The sequence below is a fragment of the Serinus canaria genome, chromosome 26 (assembly GCF_022539315.1).
Source record: "Serinus canaria isolate serCan28SL12 chromosome 26, serCan2020, whole genome shotgun sequence".
NCBI classification, from domain to species: domain Eukaryota; kingdom Metazoa; phylum Chordata; class Aves; order Passeriformes; family Fringillidae; genus Serinus; species Serinus canaria.
In genome coordinates this window covers 1,754,744-1,776,002 of record NC_066339.1, presented here as the reverse complement: position 1 = coordinate 1,776,002, position 21,259 = coordinate 1,754,744, and the positions used below count along the sequence as shown (strand labels likewise).

Genomic DNA, 21,259 nt, shown 5'->3' with positions numbered 1-21,259 from the left:
TTTGTCTCTGCACGGAGCAGGGGTCGTGCCCCACCCGGGTGTGCTCAGCTCCGCACCGAGGCAGACACAGGAGCCCCAGTGCACAGCTGGTAGCCAGGACTTTATGCGCCCCATACAGACATGGACCCCCGGGGTGACACACAGAGCCCCCGACAACGAGCGGGACCCCCGGGCTTCCGTGTCCCCCTCCAGCATCCGAACCCCCGGCGGCTCCAAACCCGGGGACAGCGACACCCCGTCCCCGGGCTGGCGGCCGGCGCGAGGTGCCGGGGGCCGGGCGGGGTCCCCGGGCTGGGTCCCCCCGGGGTTACTGCTTGTCGATGGCGCCCTGCTCAGCCGCGCTGTCGCGGGGCTCGGGCGGCCGCAGCCACGGCGTCTCCCGCAGCACGAACCAGCAGTTCCCGGCCCACAGCAGGAAGTTGAGGAACCCGAAGAGCTGCAGGAGAGGAAAGGGGAGAGGGGAGAGAAGAAGGGAGAGGCTCCCACAGGGCAGCCTTGGGGGAGCACAGCACCCCACACACACCCTGTGCGTCCCATAAGCTCCAAACATCCCATGAACCCTGTGCATCGGGTGTGCCCTGTGTACCCCATACACCCCAAACCTTTCATATATTCCATACACTGCATGCAGCCTGTGGATCACGTGTGCCCTGTGCACCCCACACCCCCATGCACCCCATACTTGCCATAATTCCCGTACATCCCACTCACCCCACTGCACTCCAGGCACCCCATGTGCCCCATGTGTATCCCAAGTCCTGTGCCCCACACACCCAATACTCCCCACCCACGCACTCCAGGCACCTTATGCACCCCATGTGCCCCAATGTGCCACGTAACCTGTGCACCCCATGGACCCTGTATGCCCCATGTGCCTCATGCACCCCACGTACACCATGCAACCCCCATGCCAGATGCACCCCGTGCACCCCACTTACCCCCATGAGCCCCTATACCTCAGGCACCTCATATGCCCCATGTCCCCATGCACATCACCCACCCCACACACCCCAAACACCTCTGCCAGGGACGGCATCACCACTCCCCGCCCCATCCTGGCAGTCCCTGGTGGCTGAGTGCCCCATTCCCAGTGCAGGGTGCCCATTCCCAGTGCCAGCATCCCAGTGCAGGGTGCCCATTCCCAATGTCTGGTTCCCAGTGCAGGGTGCCCATTCCCAGTGCAGGGTGCCCATTCCCAGTGTCTGGTTCCCAGTGCAGGGTGCCCCATTCCCAGTACCAGGTTCCCAGTGCAGGGTGCCCATTCCCAGTGCAAATTTCCCAGTGGGGGGGATGCAGGGTGGATCCCACATCCCGTGGGACCAAGGCAGGTGGCTGTGGAATGTTTTCACCCACATTTCCATGCTGTGCCCATATTTTCATCTGTGTGCCCACCTTGCCACTGCCCTCTCCTGGCTGAGCTCAGGAATCTGGTACAGGTGTGGCAGAATATGTAAGTGTACACCTGTGTGCACCCGTGTGTGCCCATGTGTGTGCCCGTGTGTGTGCCCGTGTGTGTCCTCAGTGCCCATGTATGCTTGTGTGTGCCCATGTGTGTGCCCATGTGTGTGCCCCGTGTGCCCATGTATGCTTGTGTGTGCCCGTGTGTGTGCACCCCTGTGTGTGTGCTCCTCTGTGCCCGTGTTTGTGCCCATGTTTGTGCCCATGTGTGTGTGCCCCATGCCCTCACCACCGAGATGTTGGCCAGCCCCATGGCCGGTGTGGTGCCAGCGTTGCAGACCACCCCGTCGCCCTGGCAGACGGCCATGGCAGCGATGAGGGCGGAGGGGCGCGTGGCCGCCTTCACGTCGCTCAGCCCCTTGCCCCACGCCGCCGCCGCCACCAGCCAGAAGAAGGCAAAGCAGACGGTGACACAGAAATCCTGCCAGGAGGAGAGCCTGGCATCAGCTGCCACCCTGGCACGGCGCTGGGCTCACGTGCCCCGGGGGTGAGCCTGCCTTACTGTGAAGGGGAGTTTCGTGTTCTCCGTGTAGAGGGAATGGAAGCGGAGGTAGAGCACCAGAGCAGCCATGGAGTAGAGGAAGGAGAAGACCCCCAGGGTCACGAAAAACTCGGCGGGAGCGGAGAAATCACCGATGAGGTACAGGGTGCGGGCTTCTGATTCCTCCTCACAAGTGGGCATCCCAAAGGGAATCTGGTATAACCTGGGGTAGAGGGAGGGGGATCAGGGGGTTGGGAATGGAGAGGATGGTGGGGTAGGTGGTGTAACCACGCTGGGGTGGTCGCCTGGGAATGGAGATGACAGGGATGGCTACAATACTCAGGCTGGGGTGGTCCCCTGGGAATGGTGATGATGACAGGGATGGCTAGGATAACCAGGCTGGGGTGGTCCCTTGGGAATGGAGATGGTGACAGGGATGGATAGAATAACCAGGCTGGGGTGGTCCCCTGGGAATGGTGATGATGACAGGGAGGGATAGAATAACCAGGCTGGGGTGGTCCTCTGGGAATGGAGATGGTGACAAGGATATTGAGAATAACCAGGCTGGGGTGGTCCCCTGGGATGGGAGGGATGGATGGTGTAAATGCTGGGGTGGTGCCCTGGGAATGGAAGGTTTGATAGCGACGGCTACAATAACCAGGCTGGGGTGGTCCCCTGGGATGGAGGGCACAGATCCACTGCCATAATCTGGATTCTTTTCCAGGGTCTAGTGCCCTGGCATGGGGCTGGTGGCAGAGGAAAGGGGTTAGAACCATGACTCTCATTTGGCCCAACTCCATCATTGCCTTCCCAGATAAAACAGGATTCCTGTGGTCTTCCCTGAGTACTGAGAATTTCCCTCCTTCCCCATCCAGTCTTTCATGATTTACAAGAATCCCCCTGGGTGGTGTCAGGAACTGACAGGGATGCCAGGGGATGTCCCATGGGGTCAGGGTGTGGGTGGCCCCCAGCTGAACACGGCACTGCAGAGACCATGGCTGTGGTCCCATGGAGGTCCTGCCAGCAGGAAGGGAGTCTAACCCCAGCCCAGCACCCCCCAGCTTGTGTGGGGGCAGTCCTGGGGGGTGTCAGGGCTCTGCACCCCCTCACCTGAAGGGGTACCCGAACTGGATGCTGATGGCTGTCATCCCTCCACTGTCACATCTCACTGTGGCTCCTGTCTCGCCGCTGAAGGAGCCGCAGGAGCCGAAGGCAAAGATGGCAAAGAGCTACAGGAGAGGGCAGTGGGTCAGGGGTGAGCCCTGGGGGCCCTTTCATCCTTGGGAGGCAGGCTGCATCCCCTGGCACTCAGTAATGGGCAAGCTGCCACCCCCCAGGTGTTGGCCTCAGGTGCCTCCCTCCAACACTGGGATTCTACTGGCACCGGGATTTGAGGGTGGGGGTCATGCTTGGGGGGGTGGGGACACCAAGGCCAAACCCACCCCCATTCCCCCTTAATTCTGGGCAGGGTACTGGGTGTCAGAGTGGGTTTCCAGGCAGCTGGGAGCATCCTTATGGTGGGACCCCTGGAGATGGCCCCTCCCCAGGAGCCAGCACTGCCCTCCCTTGCTGTTGGAGTCACACTGCCCTCATCTCTTGGATGAGGGTGCTGGGAAAACACCATTCCCAAAGGGTTTTCCCACAACTCCTCCTGGCTGAGCTCCCAACCCTCCCGGGTGAAATGGGGGATCTAAGCCAGGCCTGACCCTGCAGGGATGGGCAGCCCATGGGTGGCACTAAGGGTTTAAGCAGCAGTGTCGGTGGATCCTCCAGGGATTTTCTCCTCGTTTTTGTCTTTGGGCTGTCTTTGCACAGGGATCTGATCCCATATGGTGGCCTCAATGGCAGGGGGAGCCCAGAGCCTCCGTGGTTGGGATTATGCAAACCAAAGATCTGTAGGATTGGGGGAAAGCCCCTCAAACTGGCTTCTCCTGGTGGGAGATGCCCAAAGAGGGCTGGGTCCCCCCTGTACCTCAGTTTTCCCCAGGAGCCCCCCGGCCCTGGCGAGGCCGAGCTGCAGAAATGCCACCCTGAAACCCTATCTCACAGGGAGCCATTCATGGCATGGCCAGGACAGGACAGAGCCGAGGGCACTTGGCTCTCCCCCTGTCCCCAGCGTCCCCCTTCCTGGGGCTTCCTGACCCTCAGTCCCTCTCCCCACCCACCCACCCACCCACGCATTGCCCCCTGAGCCCCTGGCAATAGCAGGCACCCGGCACCCCGATGTCACTGTCCCCTTTGGCATGGCCGGGCACAGCCACCTGCTCAAGGTCACCGGGAGGGGCTGGTGGCCCAAACCCGTGTGGCCCCGCTGCCCTCCTCCCCCGGAGCCCCCAAAATGAGGCCTCCACCCCGCTGCCGATGGGGTGCAGGAAGCTCCAGAGGGGCGGGGGGGGCTCTGGGATTCCTTCAGTGAGGAACGGAACCCCCCAAATGTGGGGGCGCTGTGGTCCGTGGGGAGCAGCAGCCAGCAGTGTGGGGAAGGGGCTGTGGTGTGGGTCCGGGACCGGGACCGGGGGGCACACCGGCGTCACTCACCCATTCCAGCACCTTGATGAAACCCAGCGGCTCCTGGAGGCGGCTCCAGCGCAGCCCACGAAGGACACGGTCCTGCAGGAGAGAGTAGAGGGAGCACCGGTATGGCACCGGGGGCTGCTCGGGGGACTGAGGCGCCACCCCGGGTTGCCACAACGGGAGTGTCCCGGGCACGGGGCTGCAACGGGGGATCGGGGGTTGCAACGGGGCCTGGGCTGGGCTGGGGGTTGCCTCGGTGGAGAGGGCTTTACTCCGGGAAACCGGGGAGACTGCCCACGGGAACCGGTGGGGCCGCACCGGGGAACCGGGGAGCTGCCCTGGGTAAACGGTGGGGCTGCAACGGGATTGCCCCGGGCAGGAGGTGCCCTGGGGGACCGGGGAACGGCATCGGCCACGGCACCAGAACAGCGGAGGGCTGCACCGCTGCACCGGGACGCTGCACCGGAGGTCGCACCGGCGGCTACAACGGGACACCGTGGGCTGCTCCGGAGGTCGGCACTAGAATACCACGGACTTCTCCGGGGATCGCCTCTGGGACACCGGGGAGGCAGCGGGAGTTGCCCAGAGCAACAGTGCCGGGACACCGAGGGGCTGCACCGGGAGCCTGCCGCGGTCACCGGGAGGGGGGGAAGCACCGGAGCCCTACCTGGAGCCGGGGCGCTTTATCACCGGCCGCGGGGGCGCCGGGCTCCGACATGGCCGGGCCGGGGGCGGTCGGTGCTGCCTCCGCCGCCCGCTGGGACGGCTCCGCTGGCGGAGCCGCCACCGGGCACCGCAGCGCCCCCGGGGCGGGCAGCACCGCCCCGCCCCCGGCAGCGCCCCTGGGCCGGCCCCGGGCCCCCCGGGCCAGCCCCCCGCCCCGGGCCGCCCCCGGGCCCTCCGGCGGGCGCGGGGTGCGCAGCGCCCCCCGGGGGGGGTCCGGCCATGCATCGGCTCCGCCGCTCCCCGGGAGCCGGGAGCGCTGGAACGAGGCGGGAATTGCGCCGGGCGCCGCTACCGGGGCCGGCGAGGAGGCTGACGGCGTGGCACCGTGTACCGGGCGTTGGGATGCCGGTATGGCCCGGGGGGGCAGGGGCATACAGCCCCTCCCGGTATCATCTCCCGGTATTCCCTTCGGTGCAGCCCGTCCCGGAGCCCGTTCCCGATATAGCTTCTTCCCGGTGCCCCCTTCTTGGTATCCCATCCGTGGTGCCGCCTCCCTGACCCCCCATTCCCGGTACCCCCTTCCCGCCCCCCCTTTCCCGGTTCCCCTTCCTGGTTCCCCATTCCCGGGAACCCCTCCCGGCACCGCGCCGTGCCCGCCGCAGGCCCCGCCCCCTACTGATCTGGTACCGCCCCTGAAGCACAGCCACGCCCTTTCCAGAACCACGCCCCTCATAGCCCCTCCCCGTCCCTCTGTGGCCCCGCCCCCACCCGGCGTCCTAGCGATACGACCACGCCCCCGAAGCGCCGGCCCCGCCCCTCGGGCTTTGGCCCCGCCCCATCACTTGCCCCTCCCATCTCCCATCTCCCCCAATCCTGGTCCCGCCCTCCTCGCCGTTCCATTGGCTGGACCGCAGTGCCGCTGCCCAATGGGCGAGCGGCGCGGGCGGAAGTGCTGCTCGGGGCCGGAAGCGGCGTTGCAGCCCCCGGTGAGGCCGCGGCGCTCCCGGTGCCCCCGGACCCCTCGAGCCCCCCCGGCACCTCCGGAGTCCCCGGGAACCGCCGGCATCGCCCGGCCCTGCTGCCGTCATGTTCCTCACGCGGTCCGAGTACGACCGGTGAGTGCCCGCCCGCGCCGCGGCTGAGTCACGGGCCTGCGCCCGGCGCGGCCCGAGCGGTCCGGGCCGCCCCGATCGGCGGCTCCCGCGCTGGGATCGCACCGGGAGTTGCCGGGAGCCCACCGCCCTGCCACGGGATCGGGGATGCCAGGATGGGATGGAGCGAGGGCGGGGGGAGCTCCTGGTGTGCGGGGATGGGGTACCCGAGGAAAGGAGCGTGTCCGGGGGGGAGCGGCTGAGGGAGCTGGAAAGGGGCTCAGCCTGGAGCAAAGGAGGCTCAGGGGAGACCTTCTGGCTCTGCACAACTCCCTGACAGGAGTGGACAGCCGGGGGGGTCGGGCTGTGCTCCAGGAAACAGCGACAGGAGGAGAGGGAACGGCCTCAGGCTGGGCCAGGGGTATTTCGTTTGGATGTCGGGAATTTTTTTCATGGAAAGGCCTGTCCTGCCCTGACACAGACTGCCCGAGGCAGTGGTGGAGTCCTCATCCCTGGAAGGGCTCAAAAACCACGTGGAGGTGGCACCTGGGGACAGGGGCGAGTGGTGGCCTTGGCAGGGCTGGGGGAAAGGCTGCACTCCGTGATCCCAAAGGACTTTTCCAGTCTTAAGGATTCCAGGATTCCATGGTCAAACAGGACCTCTCTGGCTCCTGGTGCTCCCTTTGCATTCCAAAGTGTGCCAGGACACCCTACCTGCTTCTCACCTGTGCCTGGACCTGCTGGCTCTCCTTGAGTCCATGACCGTCCTGAGTGCCCACCCTGTGGCTGCCCTGTGCTGAGGGGACATGGCCCTGCTGTCCCCCTGCCCAGCCTGTGCCCAGGTGGCCTCACCCTTGAGCAAGGCCTTGGTTTCCTGCCCTTCTCACTGTGTGCTCTCCCTGCAGGGGTGTGAACACCTTCTCTCCAGAGGGGAGGCTCTTCCAGGTGGAGTATGCCATCGAGGCCATAAAGGTACTTTTTAAAAAGTTTCCTTCAAAGTTTCCTTCAAAATCTCCTTTCCAACCCCAGGCAGGGATTGCTCAGGACTTGTTGGAACCCTGGATGCTGAGCATTTTAAACTTCCTGTGCTGAAAGGCACAGACCCACAAGAGAGCACTGCATTTGACCTGAGGCTGTGGAGAAGGCTTCCAAAATGGATTAATAACACTGGAATTATGAGGGTGTAGTTAATTAGAAGTGTGTAATATCACAGAGTAGAAAACTTAAACTTTGGGGTTTAAAAATATAGTAGTAGATGTGAAGCTAAATAGAAGTTTTAGAGTGGAAACAAATTGTTCTTCTTTACCTTCTTCATAGATTTGAGTAGTATTTTATAATTAAACAGAAAAGTCCACACTGCAGGCTTTGAGAAATCAATTATTAAGTTAAAAGAGAAAATAATTTAAGTATTATTTCTTAATTAGATAGTTTAACCTTAAAAGACCTTATAACAAGAGTTAGTTAACCACTTTATACCTTTCTCATGAAAAACTAGGAAACTCACAGCTGTGAGACTGTAACATTGATAAGAAACAATGAATACCTAAATCTGAACACAAACTATCATCTCAAGTACCTTCAATCCCAACCCAAAGAGAAATTAAATAAAGAAACAAAGAGCCCACGAGGACTAATCCAGGCTGTGTCTGTTCCCTCCAGCCAAACATCCCACAGCTCTGCTCTTTCATGGGTCAGCAAGAAACAAAACCCATTGATTTTCCCCAAAGTTCAGTGCAATGTTCCCTCCCCTGTCCTACCAAGTGATTTACTCCAAAAAAATGCAATCCAAAGCTTTTTATCCCCAAATCCAGCCTAAACAACTTCTTGGATGGATATAAACGTAAAGCTGAAGGTTGTTAGGAGCAAACCCATCTTTGCAGGGCCAAATGGCCTTTGGGGATTAAACATCCTTAATTGATAAATATCCTTAATTGATAAATTTACCTGGCTGTTATGTTGATAGAATGTGGGTGTTGATTGGTAATAAGTTTAAATTTGAAAGAAACAGGTCAGGTGAGGAAGGGAAAAAGCTCTGGTGTTTGAGCAGGTCAGGTGAGGAAGGGAAAAAGCTCTGAGGTGTTTGAGCAGGTCAGGTGAGGAAGGGAAAAAGCTCTGAGGTGTTTGAATGGGAAGAAGAGTCCTGACTTTACCTTGCCTGTGTTCCTTTAGCTCCTTGGAGCACTAAAAAGAGGAATAAAGTAATAATGTAACAGAAAAGGTAATACAAGTAGCAAGGACTTCGGAATTAAAGCTCCCCGGGGGATGTTGGTGGCCATGCTAGCTTGATAAATTAACACAGATCTCCTGCCATCCCTGTGGCTGTAGGTGCAGCTTTCCAGGGTATCTTGGGCTTAAAATTAAACCCCATGTCTAGAAGTGGATGTTGAGAGGAAGCATTCCACACTGCAGCTGAGACAGCTCTGCCAGGAAATTCCCTGGTGTGGGAGAGCTGGGAGTGCTGGGAGCAGGCTGGGATCCAGGCAGGGCTGCTGGGATCAAGGTGGGATGGAGGTAATTGGTGGTGGGATCAAGGCTGGATTGAGTTTAGGAGTTGGTGGGGTTAAGGTAGGACCAGTGTGGGATTTGATGGGATTAAACAGGATTGAGGTAAGGGCTGGTGGGATCCAGATTAGGGGCTGGAAAGATTCAGAAAGCTTTGGTAGGATCATGGTGGGATCAAGGCAGGGCTGGTGGGATGAAAGTGGGATCCAGGCAGCTCTTGGTGTGCCTGAGGTAGGATCAAAGTAGGGGCTGTTGGGATCAAGGCAGGGATTTGTGGGATCAAGGTAGAATCAAGGTGAGGGTTGGTGCCATTGAGGTGGGATCCAGGCAGGGCCTGATGGGATCAAGGTGGGATCACAGCAGGATCCAGACAAGGGCTGCCAGGATCCCTTAGGATCTGTCCCTGTGCTTCTGGCCCTGGTGACACTGAGGTGTCCTGCAGTCCTGGGGTGGAATTGCTGCCTGGGACTGGGGGAACAGGAGTTTATGGAAAGTCACATGCCCAAGCCAGAACTGCAGAGAGATTTGTACTGATGTGGGAAGTTCTCTCACCCTTAAAGGTTTAAAAGAGTTTAAAACTCTCTTTTCTCTCTGGCAGAGGAGAATTCCCAGGGCCTTTTACACTCACCAGGCTCCACAAACTGCTGTTGCTTGAAGGATGTGCAGCTGGGGAAGGGGCTGGAGCACCAGGAGGGGCTGAGGGAGCTGGGAAAGGGGCTCAGCCTGGAGAAAAGGAGGCTTGGGGGGGACCTTGTGGGATTCACTGGGTTCTCATGGGAATCCCATGGATTTCACCTTCCCCATTTCCTACTTCAGGGAATAAGCTTGAAAATCCACCATGCCAAGCCAGAGTGGGTTTGTGTGTGGGTGACACAATTGAATCCAAACCAACACATAAGTCAGAATTAGCAGTGATATGTGTGTGAGCTGGAGTCTGTGGTGGTGTTTTGCAGCTTGGCTCCACAGCCATTGGGATCCAGACCTCAGAGGGAGTTTGCCTGGCTGTGGAGAAGAGGATCACATCCCCCCTGATGGAGCCCAGCAGCATTGAGAAGATTGTGGAGATCGACTCCCACATTGGTATGGAGGAGGGATTCATCCCTGGGGATCCCTCTGCATCAGATCACCCCTAAAATTGTGAATTATTTAAGAGAAGAGTCCATCCCCTGGCGATTTGGGGAGCTGTGTGTTGGGATGAGCCCTCCCTGCCAGAAAGGCTCATCCCTCCCAGTGCACACCAGCTCCTGGTCACTGGTTTTGCAGGCTCCAAGCCAGCAGAAGGAAGCTCCAGGAAGCAGAAGGAGACAGCTGAAGCTCTATCCCCCTGCCTCAGTAGCCTTCCTCATGGAAGCTCATCCCAAATTTAGCTCTGGGAGGGCAGAGAGTTGTGGTGGGCCTGGCTGGGGCCAGTTTCTCCAGGATCACTGATGCCACCCATGCCCTGAGCAGCCCACAATGGGCTCATGACCAAATATCTCACCCTGAAGGGCAGGAAACCTCCAAAATTCCTGTGTTGCTGCTCCATGGGCATGGGAGGAGCTCCAAGAGTCCAATTTCCTCCTCCCAGGAGCTTGTGATGCAGTCCCCTCCTCCCAGAGTGGGATCTGTGCTGGGATTCCTGCAGCCTCTGCCTGTGGGGCAGCCAGGGCCCTTCCCAGCAGGTTGTTCTGGAGCAAATCTGATTCAATCCCACGGAGTCCTTGAGGCTGGAAAAGCCCTCTAAGATCATGGAGTCCAACCATCCCAAGGCCACCACTGATCCATGTCCCAAAGTGCCACATCCTCACTTTTTGAACCCTTCCAGGGATGGGGACTCCAGCACTGTTCACAGGGCAGCCTGTGCCAGGGTCTGACCATGCTTTCCATGGAAAAAATAATGTAAGATCTGACCTGAACCTGCCCTGGCCCAGCCTGAGGCTGTTCCCTCTCCTGTCCCTGTTCCCTGGAGCACAGCCTGACCCCCAGGCTGTCCCCTCCAGCCAGGAGTTGTGCAGAGCCAGAAGGTCCCCCCTGAGCCTCCTTTGCTCCAGGCTGAGCCCCTTTCCAGCTCCCTCAGCCCCTTCCCCAGCTCTGTTGCCCTCTCTGTACATGCTCCAGCTCCTCATTGTCCTTCTTGTGAGAAACCCAAAACTATTCCCAGGATTGCAGGTGTGGCCTCAGCAGTGCCCAGCACAGGGGGACAAATCTCTTCCCCACCTTCCCACTCAGAGACCAGCTCCTCCCTGCAGCCCTTTGAGTTTTACATGGGCCTTGGGCATTCTGGGGGAAAACACATCCCAAATAATTCCTGGTTGCCCTTTCCCTTCCAGGGTGTGCCATGAGTGGCCTAATAGCTGATGCAAAGACTTTAATTGACAAGGCCAGAGTGGAGACTCAGGTAAGATCTGACATCTCTGTTCTTAAATTAGCAGCACAAATCCCAGGAACTCCTTAAAAGTCTTGGCAAAGGGAAGATCATTCCATCAAAGAAGCTGATGGGAAGCTGGAGGCTTGTTGGGAGTGTAGGGGCTGACCTGGCAAAATATTGGATATATTTGTTTTCTTTTTATCCCCTTACATTTCCTGGATGCCTCAGGTGCTTGGAGGTCCTGGGTACAAATCTGTGCTGCTGCAAAGGATTTTCCTGGGGTTTTCTCCTGCATATCAGCACTTTTCCACCCTCTGGAGAGCTTCCATTCCTTCAAGAGCTTACATTCCTTCCAAAGCTGATATTTGGATAAAGTCCTTCAGCTTTGCATTTCCCTATTGGCATCCCAAGCCTTGGTATCCAATTTCCTGTGGAGTTTTGTACATCCCACTCTCCCTGATGCTTCCATGAGGGAACTGGCTGTTCCCTGGGTTCCACTGGGAAGTTGTCCTTGTGTCCCCCACCTCAGCCATGCAGGGGTGCCATATTTTGGGCACATGGGACTAATGGGAATCTTGATTTGGATTTTCCTGCAGAATCACTGGTTCACCTACAACGAGACCATGACAGTGGAGAGTGTGACACAGGCTGTGTCTAACCTGGCCCTGCAGTTTGGGGAGGAAGATGCTGACCCAGGAGCCATGGTGGGACTGGGGGGATTGGGGGGTGCTGGGGAACTCTCCTGTCCCCCATGTCTGACCCATTCCCTCCTCTGTCCTGCAGTCCCGCCCGTTTGGTGTCGCTCTGCTCTTCGGAGGGGTGGATGAGAAAGGACCCCAGCTGTGAGTTCTGCTCTCCTAATTCATGGGAAAGACCAAACCTCCACTGCAAAATTCCCAGGCTGTTTTAAGGACTCGATTCTGGAATTTTCCTTAAATCAACCCCTTGGGGTTTATCCCATTATGTCCCTGATATGTTTGTTAATCCTGTTAAACCCTTTCCAGAGCCCTGCCTGCTTGGCATGGAAAATCATCATATCTGCCCCAAACCATTGCCTTTTTTAATTAGAAATGTGGTTTCCTGGGGAGGAGGGAAGTGTTAAAGCTCTCCTCATCTTCAGTGTATTCTTACCTTTCCCTAAAGGACCGGCAGAGCCACCAGTAACATAATCCATGTGACATTCCTTGGGGAGGTGTTGGAGCAGCTGTAACCTGAACTCAGCACTTCAAATGGCCCCACTGGAAGTGGGAAAGGCTTGGCAGAGCCAGACCAGTCAGGTCTGCCTTCCAGCAGGGAAAAAAACTTGCTGAATTTATTTAAAAAAAAATTAGTATAAGGTGGGAAATTCAAAGGGAAACAGTTGTCTGAGCAAAGAGGGCAGTGTTAGAGTGTGGAAGCTGCCAGTCCAGGAGCTCTTGGGGAGGAATCCCAGTGCAGGGAGCTCTGGGGGACTGGTGGGAGAGTCCTTGGGATGCCCTGGGGTGGGATGGGGTGCAGGCAGTCACCCCCTGTCCCCACAGGTTCCACATGGATCCGTCGGGGACGTTCGTGCAGTGCGATGCCAGAGCCATCGGCTCCGCCTCAGAGGGAGCCCAGAGCTCCCTGCAGGAGGTTTACCACAAGGTAAGGGCTGCACTTGGGGCTGGGGGTCACCTCTCCTGGGCCTGGGGTACTTCACCACAGGACCCCCTCATTCCCTCCCCAGTGAGGATTTAGGACTGGGCTGGAGAGGAGGGGCCTGAGCTGCTCAGGGCAGGATCACTCCTGAGCAGAGGATCCTGTGAGTAGGTGCTGAGCATCTCTACAACTGAGAGCTGCTCCCAGCAGCTGCTCTCTGCCTGGGAGATAATTAGGGCAATGTCAGGAAGTTCTCTATAAATATAAACTGAGCTCTGGGTGCTGCTGTCAGCATCGGGCTCTGTGTGGATACAGCTGGAAGCATCCTGAGCTCACAGCAGCACCTTCAGAAAGGGAACAGCTTTTGTGCAGGAAGTTCTGGTCATGTTTGATATTAAATCGGAATTTTTTTTCCCCATGAGGAGGGAGTTGCCCATTTTGGGTGGTAAGAAACCAAACCCTGATGAAAAGCACTATTAGTGATGGTGGCTGGGAAGACTCATTTGTTCACTAGAACTCTCCAAATTACCCAAATCTGGACTCCCTGGATTGTCAACCCTTTTTCAAGTGCAAAGTTACTGAAACACAGCTGTGCTGCACATCCCTCTGGCTCTAGGGATGCCTAGGATTTATCAGATTAAATGCAGCATGGAGGCTTCTGCCTAGAGGCAATCTGGCTTTTTGGGAGGAAATTGGTGAAGAGAAACAGCCTCTCCTTTCCCAAATGTACCATTTGAAGATTAACCAGCTTTATGTGTCCAAATGAACCATTTTTAAATCTGAGAAAGGCAGGATTTCACTGTCCCTGTGCATATCCCTGCCCTGCCTGCTCCAGTCTCCCAGGGATGCTGCAGATCCCTTGCTAAGCTGCTCCTTTGGCTGCCTGGCTCAAGGGATTTGGGAGAGGGGAGGGAGAGGGGCCAGGTGCTGAGCCTGCAGCTTGTCATCCATGAGCCATTTGTTTTGCAGTCCATGACACTAAAGGAAGCCATCAAATCTTCCCTGGTCATCCTGAAACAGGTCATGGAGGAGAAGCTAAATGCCACCAACATCGAGGTAAGTCCTGCTGGAGTCAGAATTGTCACTGGAGCAAGGAAGGGAGCAGCTCAGGGCTTCCTGAGCCAAGTCCTGCAGGTGTTCCTGCCCTTTTCATCACATCCTGTGGGGCATTTTGGAAAAGTTGAAGCTTTTCCCCTGCAGAGGTGCAGAGCCTGGTCTGTTTTCATGGCTGATCCATGTGCTATTTGCAGGGTTCCCAGGATGAGGTGAAGAGATGAATCTGACTCCATGTTCTTAGAAGGCTAATCTATTATTTTATGATATTATATTAAAGAATGTGATATTAAAGCTATACTAAAGAAAGAGAAAGGATACAGACAGAAAGCTTAAGAAGAATGATAATGAAAACTTGTGGCTGACTCCTCAGTCTGACACAACTGATGGTGATTGGTCATTAATTAAAAACAATTCACATGAAACCAATCAAACAATGACCAGTTGATAAACAATCTCCAGACCACATTCCAAAGCAGCAAACACAGGAGAAGCAATCAGATCATTATTGTTTTCATTTCTCTCTGAGGCTTCTCAGCTTCCCAGGAGAAGAATCCTGGGCAAAGAGGATTTTTCAGAAAATATGACAGTGACAGATCCAGGAGGAGCAGAAGGGATTCTTTGACCTTCTCCAGTCAGCAGAACCCAACATACCACCCAGACTGCTTGTTCTTCTGCATCTAGCCATTCTTTTTTGCCTTGCTGCTTGTAATATTAGAAGGAATGAAAATTACCCAGCTCCTGGGCTGCTATATTAGTCCTGGGGCAGTGCCAAAAATCCCTTGGACAGTGGGAGCAGCAAGGATCCTGTAGGAATGGCTGTGCCCCTGGAGCCCTGGGGGCAGGCAGTACCCACAGACCCCCAGAGCTGCTCCACAGGCTCCTTTTTGGGTGGGAAAGGTACAAACCCTCTGCACTGGGTGGGGTAACTGGGAGATGAGAAGCCAGGCTGGTGTATAGAGTTTGCTTCTATTTCGGGTGGGTTATGAGACACCAGGCCTTTCCAAAGTGTGGCATTCCAGCTCCTGAGCTGCTCTCTCCTCCCCTTCCTTCCCTCTGAGTGCTGGGAAACCTTTTCCCAAACAGCCCCAAGGTACTCACCCCATTTTTGTATTAAATGTTGCTGTGGGGGGACCTTTGGTGGGATTCAGCAGCTTCCTTTGGAGGGGAAGGCCAACAGCAGGTGGGAATTTGGATACTGTGTCCCAAAATCATGCCATGTGGCTGGAATCCCCTTCCCAGGTGCTCTTCCAGCCCTTGGCCATACATTTTTTTCCTGGTACAGTGCAGGCAGAGGAATGTGTACAGTATCCTGATGTCATGTCCCTGTTTAACAGGGCTTAACTGTGCTTGGCACGGCCCTGGAGTGGGGTGGAATGGTGCAGGGGGGAAGGACAGCAGGAATGTGCTGAGGATTAAATGGTTTCTATTGACTCAAGGCACCCCCTGGCTGAAAATCTGCCACCTGAAGAGCTCTTTGCTTCCTAGAAGTATGTGCCTCTCCCATTTCTTGGCTCTGGCCATGCTGCTGTGGCATTTTCCATCTAGGAACAAAGAATAGGGAGAGTGTGGCTGTGGAAGAGTTAAATCCATTGGTGGCAAAGGTCAGGACCCTGAAAGGACTTCACAATTTTGGATTAATGACTTCCCTGTGAAGCCTGTCAGGGAATGGTGAAGCTTTGGTAGGCAGAAGGTGAGGGACAGGTTTGAGGAGGTGTGAAAAGCACAGGAATTTGTGTCTCTGCTGGTTTTAGTGTTCATAAAGGTTTTTTTCAGTATTTAGAGCTGGTTTTGGTGCATAAATCTGGCTCTTGTTGAGTCTGGTTGGGCTCAGGATCAGTGCAGTCCCTGCACAGGTGGTTTGGTGCCCAGAGCAGCTGGGGCTGCCCCTGGATCCCCAGGCCAGGCTGGACAGGGCTGGGAGCAGCCTGGGACAGTGGGAGGTGTCCCTGCCATGGCAGGGGTGGCACTGGATGGGCCTTAAGGTCCCTTCCAGCCCAAACTACTCCATGACTGGAGGGGCTGAAGGGGCATCTCCAAGTGTCTCCACCTTGTCTGAGAGTTCTGGGTGAAACCTGGGCTGGCAGCAGCTCTCAGGCTGAGTGGGGGGAAAACACCTCGTGGTACCTCCCTGCCCTGGCTCAGGTGTTCCCTTGTGCTGGTGAAGGGGGAGTTTGTGAAAAGTCACCTCAGAAGAGCTCTGAGATCTGCTGGGATGCTCCAGAACTTTCCTTCAGGTTTTTGGTTGCATCCATACACTTTGATCATGGAGAGTCAAACCATGTTTGACACTCCCAATGCCTGTGAGTTCAGGGGCAGCCCAGCCCTGTCCTGTGCCCATCCCAGCCATGTCCCTGCCCCATCCCAACCTATTATGGGATACCCCAGCTCATTCCAGGCCATCCCAGCTCTCTCTGGCACAGCTGTCCCTGTTTTGGGCTCCCATCCCTGAGCCAGCTGTGAATATTTCTGCTCACGTTTCTCCTCCAGGCTCCTCCTCTCATTCAAGTATCCCTCATCCCTGCTGCTGCCTCTGGAATGTTTCTGCTGTCTGCCCTGGCTCTGTGCTGTCCCTCTTTCCCTTAGAGACCTCTGCCTCAGTTTCCCTGAGCCCCCTCAGCTCCCAGACAGGATTTGTCCCCTTGGTTCCTGGAGGAGCAGAATCCTTTGCAGAGGCAGGAATTCTCTCCTGGGAGGTTTTTGATGGCTTTTCCCCCATTGAGTGGGAGCAGTTCCCACTAAAATTCCCTGCTGCTGCTCCTCTTGAGGAGGCTGAGTCAATTCAAAGCTATTTGAGCAGGAGGCAGCTATTTTAGGGCATCATGGAGCGTGTTCTGGGCTGGAATGATCCTGCTGGCCTGGCAGATCAGGAGAAGGAACAGCTGCTCCCTGCTCTCCTCAGCCACTCTTAACCCCTTGTTCCTTCTCTTGCAGCTTGCCACGGTGGAGCCTGGCATGAAATTCCACATGTACACAAAAGAGGAGCTGGAGGAGGTCATCAAGGATATTTGAAAAAGAGGGAGGGACCCCCAAAAGCTCAAAGCCCTGCCCTGACCAAAGGACCTGGTGCAGTTCACCCAGCTCCTGGGACTTCCCTCCCCACAGCACCTGTATCTGCTGCTCCTGCCAACTCCAGAGGTTTTTTTACCTTTTCTGGACAGAGCTGAGCTTTGCCCCAGGAGGGAATGAAATAAATAATTTTGTTACTCTCACTGGGCTCCTCAGCAGGGGGGGGGAAAGGTGGGGAGGCAGGGATTTGGAGCCAAAACTCGGGGTGGAGTGGGACAGCAGCTGTGCCAAGGGCACTGCCAGGCCTGCTGCAGGAGTGAGTCTCCCTCTTGTGGTGCTGTCCATGGAGAAATCCAGGTGTCATTCCACGCTTCTTTTAAAAAAATAGAGAGTTTTTAATCTGTTCAGTGCATTCCTCCCTCCTTCTCCAGTGTTTTTTTATCTGTAAAAGAGTCCCTGGAGCTCCATCTGCTTCCCTGCAAAGAAATCTGCAATCAACCTTGGGGTTTGTGTTTCCTTCTGATAGGGCTTCAAAAAAATCCAGAACAGTTGTTAGATCAGAGCCCACCAAGCAGAAACAGGGATAAGGGGCTGAGGCAGCCCCTCACCACTGAAATCCTGCAGGAACCTCTGGGTTTTGAGTTAACCCATTTTTCACCAGAAAATTCCTGCTTATCCCACTGAGTTTTTTTTTGTTCTCCAGCAGTGAAAAACACCTCAAAACAGTGTCTGGGAATCAAAGATGGGTCTGATAAGAGAATAAATTAAAATTAAAGGAGTATTTTCCTAAAAAATCATGGTTGTGGGGAAAGGCAGCTCTGCCTCAGTCCTAGGCCTTGGAAGGGCAGCCGCCTGGAAATCAAAATCCAGGTCAAATTACAGCTTCAAATTCCAAATTCAGGATAATTTATGGTATCACCCTGAACCAAGCAGCAGTGGCTGGTGTGGAAGAGCTGGATAATGCTGGGACAGGGGTTGTTTTAGGAAATAGGAATGCTGGAAGTGAGGAAATGAGTTTCATCAGTTGGCAAAGCCACCTCCAGCTCTGCCTTTTCCAGAAGGAAGAATGGAATGCCTCTCCTGCTTTTCCCCTCTCTTGCCTTTGCCAGATGAATTCAGGAGGGGAAGCAAGTCTGGAAAATCAGTTTATGGATAACCTCAGTTTCAGCACAGCCCCGTGCCCTCCTGGAACTCCTGGGAGAATTCTTGTCTGCTCTTTAAAGGGAACCAATTGGATCAGGTGCTGCCCTTAGGAGCTGGATCCAACACCTGTCCCTGCAAGTGGGACCAAATTACCTAAATTACCTAAATTACCTGTTCATGGCCTTGGCTCCTTTGGGAAGATATTGGAACCCTGGGTGCTGAGAATTTGACTTTCTGTGCTGACAGACACTGACCTCCAGGAGAACACTGCACTGACCTGAGGCTGTGGAGAAGCTTCCAGAATGGAATGACAGAACTGGGATTGTGGGTGTGGAGTTTGAATAGAGGTGTGTGATATCACAGGGTGGAGAGCTTGGAGTTTAAGGTCTTAGAATATAGTTATATATAAAAGGCAAGATGGAGCTTTCAGCCTGCATGTGAAATTCCATCTCTAGCACTGCAAACCTAACTAACCTTGGCAGAGGCAGGCAGGAAGGGAAAGGGAAAAAGGAAAGAAAAATGAAAGAAAAGAGAGACGAGAAAAAAGACAAGAAGTTAATTCGTTCCTCGTAGCCTGGGCGTGGGGGCTCAGCCTGGCTCCGGCTCGGTGCTGTGCCGCTCTTCATCCCCCCTGTGCCCGGGCCAGCCCCGGGCCAGCCCCGGGGGGACACGCCGCTGTCCCTTGGACCCCCGGCCCCGCCCGCGCTTTGTGAATGGGTCGGGCAGGCCCCCTATGGCCTCAGCCAATCAAAAAATCGCTCCTGCGCTCCCTACCAATCAGAGGCTGTCGCTGGGTGGATTAGAGACTGGCGTGGGGAGGGGCGGGTTCAAGCCTTGCCAGCCAGTCACAGAGGAGTTGGGTGATGATTGACAAAGGAGCCAGCCAATCAGCTGGAGAGGCGACCTTTGGGGAGGAGGCGTGGCCGTATTCTGAGTGACAGCTCCTACAGTCAATCGCCGCTGCTCCGGCTGGGCCAGCGGGGCACGCCCCCCGGCCGACGGATAGCAATAGACAGATGGACAGCGGGACAGACCGGTAGACGGACGGACAGAAAGCGCGATAGATGAATCGACAGACAGGTCCCCGCCCCCTGCCCGCCCAGCGCCAGCACGTGGAGGCGGACGGACAGAAAGACATCCCTGCCTGCAACTCCTGGGACGGACAGACAGATAGATACCCCTCCCTGCATCCCCCGGGATGGACAGACAGGCAGACATCCACTCCGCATCCCCCGGGATGGACACACAGACTGACAGACATTCCCTCTGCATCCCCTGGGATGGACAGACAGACATCCTCTATGCATCTCCCAGGACGGATGGACAGATGGACGTCGCTGAGACCTGTGAGAGTGGAGAAGTCCTGGATGTGAGCAGGAAGCTGCAAAGCCAAAGTGTGCTGGGGCAGTTCAGGGGCTGCCGGGAGCAGGGGATAATCCAGGAACTCCCTTGTGGAGCCTTTGCTGCTTTTTGCCAGGGTCAGGATTAAATGTGTGAGATGGAATTTCTTGTTGGGACTCAGATGTTTATTAGCTCTTATCTCTGTCACAGCCTCACCAGCCCTGAGTTCTACCACTTCACTCTAACAAACTGAAATGTGCCCTGTGTCTCTCCCTGAAAGGCCTTTTCAGGATAAACTGTCTGTGGTATTTTCTGCAGTCCCCGTTGTAGGGAGGAATGAATGAATCTGACTCCGTGTTCTTAGAGGGTTAATTTATTATTTTATGATCGATATTATATTAAAGAACACTGTACTAAAACAAGACTAAAGAATAGAGAAAGGATAGAGACAGAAGGCTTACCAAGATAATAATGAAAAACTCATGACTCTCCTCAGAGTCTGACACAGCTGGCTGGGATTGGTCATTAAGTTAAAACAATCTCCAACCACATTCCAAAGCAGCAAAGCACAGGAGAAGCAATCAGATAATTAATGTTTTCATTTTTTCTCTGGGGCTTCTCAGCTTGCTAGGAGAAGAAATCCTGGTGAAGGGATTTTTCAGAAAATATGACTGTGACAACTGTCCAATTAAGAAATGACATGTAAATTATTTTTATTTTCAACCCAATAACCAACCACCTGTGGCCTCAATGTGGACTTTTGAATCCAATTACACAACACCACCCAAACCCATGGAGAAGAAGGTGAAGAAGGAGAAGGTGAAGAAGAAGGACCAGCCATCACCCTAAAACTTCCATCTTGCTTTGTAGTAATATCTATATTACTATAAAGAATATTACTATATTCTTTATTTATTTATTATATCTTTTACTATATTTAGAATATTACTACATTCTAAGACCTTAAACTCCAAGTTTTCCACCCTGTGATATTATACATTTCTATTCCAACTCCACACCCACAATCCCAGTTCTGTCATTCCATTTTGGAAGCTTCTTCACAGCCTCAGGTCAGTGCAGTGTTCTCCTGGGGGTCAGTGCCTGTCAGCACAGAAAGTCTGAAATTCTCAATATCCAGGGTTCCAGCAGTCACTCTGTCCTGACACGTCTCTGTGAGACACATCTGGGTGAACTCTGTGTGAAGAGATTGCAATTGAATTGCAGTTCTCTTCTGTCCATTGGGCAGTTTTCCTTATCTCTTCCACACCCACTCCTCCCTCGGGGAGACACCTGCTGATACCAGGCTATTGAATGTCCCTGCATGGCTGATAAGAGCTACAGCATCCCACTGGGAGATGTGAGCCCAGGGGGAGGAGCCAAGCATTCCTACCCAGATATAATCTGGAGATTCTGGAACACCAGCACGGCTTCTCCACTGGATTCCCAGAGGAGCAGCAGCTGCCTCTGCCCCTGGCCCTTCAGAGGCAGAGTGCACCTTTCTCCAGGATCCCTGCTCCAGCAGAACCAGCCCTGGCACTGCAGGAGGGCTGAGCCACAATTCCAGTGGCACTGCTGCCAGCCCCTGACCCACAGGGTGTCAGGCTGTGCTCTGCCTCTGCCAGGGTTGGTTTGGTTCATTGCATTGTTTATTTTATCCTTTTATTTTCTTCCCTGATAAAGAACTGTTATTTCCTGCTCCCATCATTTTTGCCTGAGAGCCCCTTAATTTAAAATTTATAGCAATTCAGAGGGAGGGGGTTTACATTTTCTATTTCAGGGGAGGCTCCTGCCTTCCTTAGCAGGCACCTGGCTTTCCAAACCAAGTCAGTGCACCATGACATCCTGGCAGTGCCCAAGAGCTGGCATCCACAGCAGAGCTGCTCCCCACAGGAATGGGGCCAGGCCAGGAGAGCTCTTCCCTTTTCCTGGGCACTGCCAGAGCTCATCACAACAACCACACGATGCCGCTGCTGGCTGGGAAAAGAAGGAAACGCTCCCATCCCAGCTCAGAAACACCTCCAGGGCAGAGCCAAGATG

General features: G+C 55.2%; 2 protein-coding genes across 3 annotated transcripts; one reads left to right on the top strand and one right to left on the bottom strand.

Moving 5' to 3' along the window:
• Positions 1-66: 66 nt before the first annotated feature.
• Positions 67-5,204, bottom strand: SYPL2 (synaptophysin like 2). Of its 2 annotated transcripts, XM_050985422.1 has the most exons (6): positions 5,121-5,204; positions 4,478-4,549; positions 3,050-3,168; positions 1,961-2,162; positions 1,688-1,879; positions 67-436 (listed from the first exon to the last, which is right to left on the bottom strand). In XM_050985422.1, exons 1-6 carry the CDS (start codon positions 5,169-5,171, stop codon positions 308-310), a joined length of 765 nt encoding a protein of 254 aa, XP_050841379.1. In that variant the 5' UTR covers positions 5,172-5,204; the 3' UTR covers positions 67-307. The 2 variants fall into 2 exon arrangements, with proteins under 2 accessions (XP_050841379.1, XP_050841378.1); XM_050985421.1 differs by lacking the exon at positions 67-436 and having other exon boundaries at positions 472-1,879.
• An 858-nt stretch (positions 5,205-6,062) lies between these two features.
• On the top strand, positions 6,063-16,941 carry PSMA5 (proteasome 20S subunit alpha 5). Its single transcript, XM_050985359.1, has 9 exons — positions 6,063-6,234; positions 7,116-7,182; positions 9,666-9,792; positions 11,022-11,089; positions 11,656-11,763; positions 11,843-11,901; positions 12,580-12,682; positions 13,646-13,732; positions 16,664-16,941. The coding sequence occupies exons 1-9, from the start codon at positions 6,206-6,208 to the stop codon at positions 16,739-16,741; spliced, it is 726 nt and encodes a 241-aa protein (XP_050841316.1). The 5' UTR covers positions 6,063-6,205; the 3' UTR covers positions 16,742-16,941.
• Positions 16,942-21,259: the final 4,318 nt, after the last annotated feature.